Genomic DNA, 10,990 nt, shown 5'->3' with positions numbered 1-10,990 from the left:
AGGTTTCACTTTAGTGCAAGAGACAAAAACATAGAAACAAATACTGTAGATGCAGACAACTGAGATAAGTTACGCTATCTGTGGAAAACTGCTCTGATTACAGACACGGTTAACTTTTAGCCCAGTTCCTCTGTCTGTAAATTATGTGTGTGGATCTCAGCTTGTTTGTTGTAACATAAAAACATAACTGAATATATGGCTATATCCATTTTTTTGTACACTTTTAGAAGTTAATATAAAAACTGAGAAATTATCTTTCAGTAACAAATGATCAGCCACTTAATACACTGTACATTTCAGTTGTTAACATAACAAATTTATACTTAGTCCCATTATGGTTTCAGTAAAAGTTATAGTTTGTGTTCTTCAACTTCTTCAGCACAATATCCGTCTCCCTTTGCTTCATTCACTGGGATTCTAAGTCAAAAAAAAGAAGAAACACACTTACTGATAGTGTATTTATACAAATATCAGTATCAGGAGAAATGCTATTGATCTTACTTGAGTTCAGTGTGATCTGGAAATTCAACATTGAGGGTTTCAGGCAGCAGCAAAGAGAAACATCCAGCAACAACAGGGACAATGCCATATACTAGCATTGGGATAATGTGATGGTAGCTTTCCAGTAGCCTGACCAGTGGTGCGATGATACCCGCCACTCGAGCACACATGGAGTTCAGACCTACACCATTCTGCCTGCAAAAACACACAGACTGAGGTGATTTTTGCAATGCTTTATATTTTACTGATTAGCTCGAAAAATCAAATCAATCAAAATGACATTTTGCAGAACTTGTTGCTGTAAAATTCACTGTAAGATTATGTACTAAAACAAACACAAAGAAAAGAAAATCTTGCTGTCTGGTATATGTTGCCAGAATCACTGCTGGTGAGTGACGTTACCTTAAAACTGTGGGGTATAATTCTGCTGTATAAACGTAGGCTGTGCTGAAAGAAGCAGTGGCAGAAAATTTCCCGAGCACAGCTAAGACTGTTACCACCACGGAAAGATCTGATAGGGCAAAAGTAGAAAATCACATGGAAAACTCGGCCCTCGAGTGACTTTTTTTCCAAATTATAACAACAAATTTTTAGATCAGGAAGATACCTTTTGGCACAGCAAGGACCACAAGGCAAGCGGCACCTCCAAAGAGCAGGAAACACGCTTGACATATCCTCCTTCCAAAGCGCTGAATTAGAGTCAAACCGCACAAGTTTGCAGGAATTTCAACAACAGCAAAGATCAACTGTGTGAGGTAAATATTCAGGCCAAAGTTTCCTACATTCAGACTCAGTCCATAGAACAGAAGACTTGATGCAAACCTAGAGTTAGAGGTCACAGTGATATTTTTAGTTTCAAGTTGTTATTGTGATTTATGGTTTGGGTATTAAAGAACACAGCATGCATGTGATTTCAATTTGAGAAGACGCACCAGTCAAAACCCATTATCAGAGAACGTTTTTCAGATATGAGATGCGGAAGATGTCCAGCACGTTTCTTCTTTCAGATGTAGTCTCCATCTCTATCTGAAGGTGGAAAAGAATCTTTAGAAAACATTCACATCATATGGATAAACTAAAGTTCTCTGTGTTAATGCTATTTACATTGTTTAGGACATCTTCTGGTACTTTTTTCTTATTGACTCTGGCTGCCCGCTGGAGCTCCTTTAGTGCCTCCTCCTTCCTGCCCTGAGTCATCAGCCATCGAGCTGATTCTGGCAGCAACCTGTTAAAAAGCAGATTCAAACCCATATGAACTTTTAGTTTCTAGCAATGTTAAATAATATGTTTATTATGATGTGACAAGCTTCTGACCTATAAAAGGCCACCAGGACAATGACCAGAGGGCAGAAAAGCACTAGCTGCAGGATTCTCCAGTTTTGGATCAAATAACAATGCTGGAAACCCCAGAGAAAAATTTGAGAACCATGTAAACATAGATGTTTGGTGAGAAAGCAATGCTCACACCAAACAGTGACACGAGCAGAAGGGCAAGCAGGGCAGCAAATCGTCGGCCAAACCTAGAACAAGAGAATACAGATGTTTCTAATTCTTTGAATTGGTTATTATATCTGTTCCATCTGGATCTTTGTTTATAGTACTTATACACTTATTCTCTGGTATGAGTAACTTTATTAAAAGTGCTCTTCAAGGCGTTCCTTCTCTTTGATGACAAACGCATGAATCTCACAAACTCATAATTGTCTTTTATTTAGGAGCAATTATGGTTGTCATTGGTTAAGAGCATATGCCTGGCTGAAAATGCCACCTTTTTATAACTTCTCATTAAATCCCCTGATGATTACACAGAGAAAATGCACTTTATACTTTTCTGTTGGAAAAACCTTCTGATGCAGGACGCCTTAAGTATTCGTTATCATGAAAGCAAAACTCATGGTTATGTATCGTAGGTCCAAACCTGTCAGAAATAGCCCCAAACACCAACGCTCCAACCATAGTACCAGCCATGGAGATGGATTGTGATGCCTCTATCAAACCATGATTGTCACAGACTGCATTAAACTGAAAATATGAACAATTACAATACAAAAAAAAAAAAGATTATTAAAGAGCAGCAGAATAGTTTTAGAAATTATGAGCCAAATAAACAGGAAATAGAAATCTAGTCAAATAAGTACATGATACATTATTACATTCTTTTTTCTTTTTATATACTTCTGTTACAATGCTGGAGGCACCTGGTTCAGCCTCATAGTCCCATCCATCTATGCATGATGTTGTGGTGTTAATCCCATCTTTTTCAATGGTTTCCAAATCCCAGTCCACAGGTGTGAACATTTTACAGTTCTCAAACTCTCCATCCTCATTCACCGGAATGGTGAGATTTCTTTGTCTCTCATCCGTCAGGTTGGGTGCACGCTCCAAGATCCAGTCAGTGTTGCAGTGGTGAGGAAAGCTCAAGCCTGTAAACACCTGGCCAATAACATCAAAAGCTACAAACATGCTTGTGATGCATAATGACATGCATCAGGACCCGTCTGAAATCACTCATGGTGATAATAGTAATGTGCGGCTTGGCCTGCGGAGGTTCTTCAGAAATGCAGGGTGAGAGAAAATGGTGGGAGTAAATCACTACAATTTATCTGGCTGGTTAATAATTAACCAAGAACAACGATGTGAATCTGGGTTTTTTTCTTTTATTAGGGAACAACAGTTATCGCAGTTACTGCACTAACGCCAAAAATACAAGATAGCCAAGACAATAAAACAAGCACTGATAATGGAAATAACTTCACTTTAAAGCAACATTATATAATTATTTTAGCTTAAGATAACAGCTTCACATTAATTTAGATAGAATGCTTGTCTTGTAAAACGGGAAAATAGAAGCTTTTTCATTCTTATCGCGGCATAAAAAGAGAAATCCTTGTTATGACATAGCAGTAAAAGGACGTCAAAGAGCCAAAAGGAGGATATCCTTTCAACTCTTACATAACGTTGAGGTCAGATTTGACCCATTTTGACATTCAGTGGTGGTAAAATTACCCTACATTCATTCTTTTAACTTGAAACTTGATGACGTTTCCTAAAATGACATTTTAAAAATGTGCACATTGCTGTGTAAACTTCACACATTCTACAAGCGTTTGTATACTGAGGTTGATCAAATTTGACTCGTTTCTGTTCAGGTGGATTTTAGATCCATCAGTGTGGGTCAAATCAAGTAAAGTGGTTTTAGGGAACCTTGAACCAATAAAGCTCTGCATGCCATGTCTGCGCATCTTTTATGAGACGGTGGTTACAGAGTGAAGGGGGATCATGACACAGTCACGAGAATTGTTTGTATTCCCACCACGTTTGTCCACAGAGAGAGACACCAACTTGGCCTTGAAGGATCATGGGGATGCCTCCAAACAAAGAAAAAGTAGTAACACAGCGTATGATCACATATGGTAGACAAAAGTAACAGAGGTCAGAGAAGGCTCTGTCACATCTAAGGAGAGGTGGGAAATGACCTTTGCATAAAAAATAGATGCCTAGATAGACAGAATTGCCCTTTAAGGAGCTGCTGTTTACTTTCTTATTCTGAGCACATTTCAGAGGCTGTGCTTTTTCACTTTTACTTGGTTAAAGAAGTTGATTCAGTACTTCAGCTTTTACTGAACTATTTTCAGCGGATGTATCTGCACTTCTGCTTAAGAATATTTTTACTTTTGCAACCTCCGCAGACAAGAGATGCTTTGGTAGTGCAGAGATTAGCACTGTCACCTCAAACCAAGAAGGTTCTTGATTCAAATCCTGAGTCGGGCCTTTCTGTGTGGAGTTTAGTTAGGTATTACAGCCTCCCACAGTCCAAAGACAATGTGGTTCCATGTATGAATGCATGGTGAAAACGTGGTTTGTAGTCTAAAGTGCTGTGAGTCGTCACAAAATAAACAAACAGAAATTCATTATTCTAAACTAAATGACAATTATTCTGAGATACTGAGATCAGAACAGAACTCAGAAATGGAAAGTGAAAGAAAGAATAGGTGTTTGGTAGCCCGATGAAGCTGCAAGCTCAAGGCAGCATAACTGATAGGTAGTTGAGGGCTACTGGAGCAAGGGCTAAATATACGCTTTTGGAAACTCAAATAACCACAGTAACACTGCACTCTGAGAGCAAAATGCTCCAGTGGCACAGTATGTTCATGTGATCTCTACTCTTGGCCAATTTGTATGTGATGAGAAGAATATTAAACTTTATGAAGATTTTACAGGGAACGAATGAAGAGAAGCTAATATTGAAGAAATATGGTTTCTCTTGTTAATTCCTGTTAAGAGTCTGTCTGCAGGGAATCTGCCAGAGGTTTTTCAGTATATCATGATGACACTGCAATAACAGTAACAAACGATTGGCTACTTAGTATCACTTTGAGGCAGATCATATTCTGGACAAAAAAGTCATCAAGGCACCCTTACGCACAGTATTATTCAAGGCAAAGCCTTTTAGGGTCACTGCAGTTTGATGAAGTGAATTGTTTCTTCTTATACAACAGAAAAATAAATCAGGCTGTCATCTGCATAAAAACAGACTTTTAGCCACCCAATGTTGGCTAATGAAAAGATACATGAAATGAAAAGTATCAGTTTTAAGAGAGAATGCTGTGCAGCTTTATAAATTTTGTGCATGCGTGCTGAGAACTCATCATTTACACTGACACATCCATCAGATAAATGTAACTTAGTCCACTCACTTCATTCACACTTTATATTTTAATAATAGATAACAGCAGTCATATATAAGCTCCATCAGTTTTAGAACAGATTATAACAAATAAACAGACAGTGACTAATAAACTCTTTAAAGTCTTGTGAAAAAATAAATAAATAAATGAGATCTAAGCAGAGCTGTGAAAAACAGTACATCCTTACTGTTTTCTTGTGAATTAATATGGTAAGTATTTGAAAGTTTTTGACTTCAAAGCAAAATGAACTATTAAAATAAATCAATATCTAGTAAACTAACACTAATATGTACTAAAAACGAATATTTACAAACTCAACAGAAAAAACAAAATATCAAAAATCTTTTAACCGTGTGTTTCAAAAAATAAACAATAAGCCACATTATATACTGTACAGTACAACATATGCATACATGTATATTAACATATACATATCAAATAATAAAAAAGTGAAATTACAAAAATGTCATTATGGCTTCAGTAAAAATTATAGTTTGTGTTCTTCAACTTCTTCAGCATAGTAATCATCTCCACTTGGTCCATGCTCTGGTTTTCTAAGTTAAAAACAGGAGAGAACAGGAGAACTACTTACTGACCTATTTGCAGATATGTTTTTAATTATCAGCAGACACACTTTTCATCTTACTTCATTTCAGTGTGATCTAGTAGTTCAACATTGAGGGTTTCAGGCAGTAGAAAAGAGAAACATCCAGCAGCAAAGGGGGTGATGCCGTATACCAGCATTGGGATGATGTGATGGTAGCTTTCCAGGAGCCTGATCAGTGGTGCGACTATACCTGCCACACGAGCACACATGGAGTTCAGACCTACACCATTCTGCCTGCAAAACAGAAAACAAAAACCAGGATAATGTTTTTATTATCAGAAGAGTTTATTATCATATTGAGGGGCTGATGACAGGAGTGACGTTACCTTAAAACTGTGGGGTATAATTCTGCTGTATAAACGTAGGCTGTGCTGAAAGAAGCAGTGGCAGAAAATTTCCCGAGCACAGCTAAGACTGTTACCACCATGGAAAGATCTGATAGGGCAAAAGTAGAAAATCACATGGAAAACTCGGCCCTCGAGTGACTTTTTTTCCAAATTATAACAACAAATTTTTAGATCAGGAAGATACCTTTTGGCACAGCAAGGACCACAAGGCAAGCGGCACCTCCAAAGAGCAGGAAGCACGCTTGACATATCCTCCTTCCAAAGCGCTGAATTAGAGTCAAACCGCACAAGTTTGCAGGAATTTCAACAACAGCAAAGATCAACTGTGTGAGGTAAATATTCAGGCCAAAGTTTCCTACATTCAGACTCAGTCCATAGAACAGAAGACTTGATGCAAACCTAGAGTTAGAGGTCACAGTGATATTTTTAGTTTCAAGTTGTTATTGTGATTTATGGTTTGGGTATTAAAGAACACAGCATGCATGTGATTTCAATTTGAGAAGACGCACCAGTCAAAACCCATTATCAGAGAACGTTTTCTCAGATATGAGATGCGGAAGATGTCCAGTACGTTTCTTCTTTCAGATGTAGTCTCCATCTCTATCTGAAGGTGGAAAAGAATCTTTAGAAAACATTCACATCATATGGATAAACCAAAGTTCTCTGTGTTAATGCTATTTACATTGTTTAGGACATCTTCTGGTACTTTTTTCTTATTGACTCTGGCTGCCCGCTGGAGCTCCTTTAGTGCCTCCTCCTTCCTGCCCTGAGTCATCAGCCATCGAGCTGATTCTGGCAGCAACCTGTTAAAAAGCAGATTCAAACCCATATGAACTTTTAGTTTCTAGCAATGTTAAATAATATGTTTATTATGATGTGACAAGCTTCTGACCTATAAAAGGCCACCAGGACAATGACCAGAGGGCAGAAAAGCACTAGCTGCAGGATTCTCCAGTTTTGGATCAAATAGGCAATACCAGCCAACAGAATCTGTCCAACAGCGAAGAAAGCTATGATGGACATGGTGCAAAATGCAGACTTTGAGGGATCAGTCCATTCCAAGGCTGTAAAATAAACAAGAATTACACATAATGTTTTATTTCTGCTTTAATGTGAACAAAGTAAGTTAATAGCCCACATCCTTTGTTAAGCAATGACAGCCATGAAGAGCAAAGCCCTTATTATTTTTCATTCATTACAATGCAAATTGCTTGCAACTGATGGTAGACTTGGTAAAAAGATCAAAAAAAGCTGTATACCACTCTATGCTGATGATGTACAGGTTTATAGTTAAAGAAATATGACAGGCATAGGTATTTAACTTTGTTTGTTTGATTTTATTTGCTGGATTTAAAAAAAAATTGAAAATGAGTGAGCAACTTCCAAATCACACACTAAACAGCAATATTACCAGAGCAGTTTTAAAAATAAAAATACAAGTAAGGACTTTATTACATCCTTCAGGAGGATACTGGTTTTTCCCTTGTGAAATAATGCCTTGTTTTGTCCAGGCTCCACTTCCTCTGTCCTGATTGGGTGCTGCTACCTCAATCAACCTAATCGCCAATCAGCAGAGCCCTATATGATGCATGTGGAGCTGTGTTTCTGGGCCTTCTGGCCATTTTGACTGCCACACTTGTGCAGGCTTACATGCCTTTGAGTTATATGTGTATGTAATGTGACTTGCATTTTAAAGTGCTTTGAGTGCTCAGTATGATTAGAAGTACTATATAAATCCAGGTACATTACTAGCTAGATCCTTAACTAACTATTCCAACTCTTATAGGATATGAGTTTATGTGTTTGCTGCTTCCTTTTCAGTTGAAACCACATTGAGTTAACAATTATTTTTTGCTTTTCCAATGATCATAAATCATGACAATGATAGACTTACCCAGCACAGATGCGAGCATTGTGAGAACAACACTGGAAACCCCAGAGAAAAATTTGAGAACCATATAAACATAGATGTCTGGTGAGAATGCAGTGCTCACACCAAGCAGCAACATGAGTACAACTGAAAGCAAGATCGCAAATCGGCGGCCAAACCTAGAAAAAGAGAACAGAATTACACGTGTCTAATTATTTGCATGAACAGGATATTTTATTTGATCCATCTGGATTCCATGTATGTCATTTATTTACTTAACGTCACTCAAATTATACAGTGTAATCATTTCTATCTTTATATAATAAAATATATGTAAAGTTTTGGATATGAAAAAGTGGTCATTAACTTTTCATTGATGTCAGATGACCTGCAAAAGCTTTCAATGCCAAACCTACAGCTGCACCTTTAAAATAAATTGTAAATGAATTGTTTCTTATCATGAAAGCATAACCGATTTCAGAAAAAGGGATGTATTATGTGTCCTAACCTGTCAGAAAGGGCCCCAAACACCAGTGCTCCAACCAGAGCACCTGCCATGAAGATAGACTGTGATGCCTCTATCAAACCATGCTTTTCACAAACTGCATTAAACTGAAAACAGGAATAATTACAACAGAAAAATATAAATAGCTTATTATAGAGCAGCAACAGTTCTAGAGACAAATTAAGGGGTGAATAAACAGATAACATAAAGTCTGTCAAGCCAAGCAATAAAATAAATTAGTAAACACATTTTCTTTTTATATACCTCTGTTACAATGGTGGAGACACCTGGTGCAGCCTCATATTCCCACCCATCTACACATCCTGTTGTGGTGTTAATCCCATATTTTTCAATGGTTTCCAAATCCCAGTCCACAGGCGTGAACATTTTACAGTTCTCAAATTCGCCATCCTTGTTCACTGGAATGGTGAGATTTCTTTGTCTCTCATCCGTCAGGTTGGGTGCACGCTCCAAGATCCAGTCCGTGTTGCAGTGGTGAGGAAAGTTCAAGCCTGTAAACACCTGGCCAATAATATCAAAAGGTGTAAACATGGTGCTGATGCATAATGAAAAAAGGAGGCATTTCTGAAACAATCCAAACTCGCCGATTTCTGCCAGAGCACGTTTGAAATCACTCATGGTGATAATACTGATCCGTGGCTCAGCATGCCGAGGTTTTTTTAAGTCCACACTTTATCTGGCTAATTAATTATTAACCAGAGATGGCAAAAGTACAAACTTCCTTTACTTAAGTAGAAGTACAGATACCTGTGTTTGAAAACACTCTAGTAAAAGTGAAAAAGAAAGACAAGAAAGTAAAAGTAATTTTATTAACCATTTTTGTAGAAAAGGTAGCTGAAACTTGTGCAATATTAATCTAACAATAAAATAACATTAGTAAATGAAATTATAAATATTATTCCAATCTAAATTCTAGTTTGAACGTGTTATGTTCAACATTTGAATAACACAAAATCAGGAACAAACCTCTTGCAGAGTAAGGCTAATTTTTTTAAACCAGTATGTACAAGAATATTAAACTAAAGCACTGAGTAAATACTCACCAGGTTGGTGAGGCCTGGTAACCAAATATCAGGAAAGTGCAGCTCCTGAGCCAAAGACATCTAAATACAGAAACAGGGAGACAGAGAATGAGAGCGGGGACCGAAAGAATATAACACAAACTATGGGAGAGAAAACAGAGGTACTGAAATGCAATGGCAGTACAGTATAGAAATAATAATAATGCATTAATAGAATTAAAGCTGCAGATTTATTAGATTTAATTTGAAAAAGGGGTAAAATGTAATTAAGCAGTTCAGTGCTGGTTGGAAAGCAGTTCTGTAAGATTGTTTGTTTGGATGACTGAGAACCTTCACAGACGTTTGCATGAAGTAAATGTTAAAATTGTCATCGTGAGGCATAAACCAGGTCTTATGGATATTTCTAAAGCTGCTATACAGTGACAGAAGATGCCACACATTGCAGTAATGGAAAATTTTAAGACTCTTACACTTTCTGCATCAACCTGAGTTGCTGAATGGAAACCTCCTTTAATCTGTGGTGTACTGTCCTCTGTAATCTTTCATGCCACATGTCCATGTACGAGTTATCTTTTACTGTCATGTCCCAATAACATTGTGTGATTGTAGTGGATAATTGTCTCTATAAATATTCAATGCTTACAGAGACAACATGGTTGTGTGAACCTTAATTTATTTCAGATTTTCATGACACAAATTTGTTTGTAACAAAGTTCATGGTCTTTGAAAGACCTTCTTTTTAAAAGCACTATCAATAAAATAATCACCTTGTGGTGGAGCAAAGTTTAGGGCTGGCAGCCAGTGAACAGTAACTGATCTAAATAATGACTGGTTAGCATAGTTGTAAATAGAGATGTGCTGTAATGGGATTTTCCTAAATGCCTTGTAGTCCGTCCTATCCCTCTGAACAGGGAGCTGGTCTATTGTAGGCCTAACGCACAGAAAGGCAACCATTCATGCTCACATTGACACCTACAGCATGTATGTTCTTGGCTTGGTTAGATGTTGAGCAAGGGTTTTTCTTAAATATGAAAATAATTCTGGCATCATGCGCTTTAGTGGTCTTCTGTGCAATCAGTGTTTTTAAGAACCAGACTGTTGGTTTTGGGGTTTTTTATCTCTCTGATAGGTTTAATTTGGTTTTCATCCTAATGAATACTAACATCTCTTTAGTTGTCATGTTGAGAGTTGCAGTGAACAGCTATCAGACACAAACATGAAGCTTATGTACTTCATGTGTCTTTGAATAATGGCGGAACAAGTCCCACCTGGTGGTTAAACTGATTGTTAGTCAACTGTCAAATGAGTCTTACCATTTAATGCAAAACTTTTTAAAACCCTTATGATGCACTGCACTTTATTTATATTATTTTTCTGTTTTTGTGTGTGTGTGTGTGTGTGTGTGTGTGTGTGTGTGTGTGTGTGTGTG

The 10,990-nt window shown here is 37.4% G+C and overlaps 2 protein-coding genes and 1 pseudogene across 2 annotated transcripts in view; all 3 read right to left on the bottom strand.

Moving 5' to 3' along the window:
* Positions 1-289: 289 nt before the first annotated feature.
* Positions 290-2,985, bottom strand: LOC116314410 (annotated as a pseudogene).
* Positions 2,986-5,209: 2,224 nt separating this feature from the next.
* LOC116314540 (solute carrier family 22 member 13-like) lies at positions 5,210-9,197 on the bottom strand. The gene is made up of 10 exons (XM_031732591.2): positions 8,783-9,197; positions 8,522-8,625; positions 8,038-8,192; positions 7,036-7,207; positions 6,826-6,946; positions 6,653-6,747; positions 6,328-6,542; positions 6,123-6,231; positions 5,836-6,030; positions 5,210-5,743 (listed from the first exon to the last, which is right to left on the bottom strand). Exons 1-10 carry the CDS (start codon positions 9,155-9,157, stop codon positions 5,677-5,679), a joined length of 1,608 nt encoding a protein of 535 aa, XP_031588451.1. The 5' UTR covers positions 9,158-9,197; the 3' UTR covers positions 5,210-5,676.
* LOC116314530 (solute carrier family 22 member 13-like) overlaps positions 8,965-10,990 on the bottom strand; it is an 8,900-nt gene continuing 6,874 nt past the window's right edge. The window contains exons 11-12 of the transcript XR_005614496.1: positions 9,583-9,642; positions 8,965-9,040 (exon numbers count right to left, since the gene is read on the bottom strand). The gene's annotated coding sequence lies outside the window, so the exon portion shown is untranslated. The remainder of the gene's footprint in view (positions 9,041-9,582; positions 9,643-10,990) is intronic.

This window comes from Oreochromis aureus, linkage group 9 (assembly GCF_013358895.1).
Source record: "Oreochromis aureus strain Israel breed Guangdong linkage group 9, ZZ_aureus, whole genome shotgun sequence".
Taxonomy (NCBI): domain Eukaryota; kingdom Metazoa; phylum Chordata; class Actinopteri; order Cichliformes; family Cichlidae; genus Oreochromis; species Oreochromis aureus.
Note: the sequence above shows the minus strand (reverse complement) of the source record. Positions and strands in the feature narration are given on the sequence as shown.

What these genes read in the sequence shown, in the direction of transcription:
- LOC116314540 (XM_031732591.2), bottom strand. Translation starts at nt 9,157, where the DNA reads ATGAGTGATTTCAAACGTGCTCTGGCAGAAATCGGCGAGTTTGGATTG. An exon ending in GTCCTGGTGGCCTTTTATAG is followed by an intron (nt 6,947 to 7,035) that starts GTCAGAAGCTTG and finishes GCTTTTTAACAG; the next exon opens with GTTGCTGCCAGAATCAGCTC. An exon ending in TTATACCCCACAGTTTTAAG is followed by an intron (nt 6,031 to 6,122) that starts GTAACGTCACTC and finishes TCTGTTTTGCAG; the next exon opens with GCAGAATGGTGTAGGTCTGA.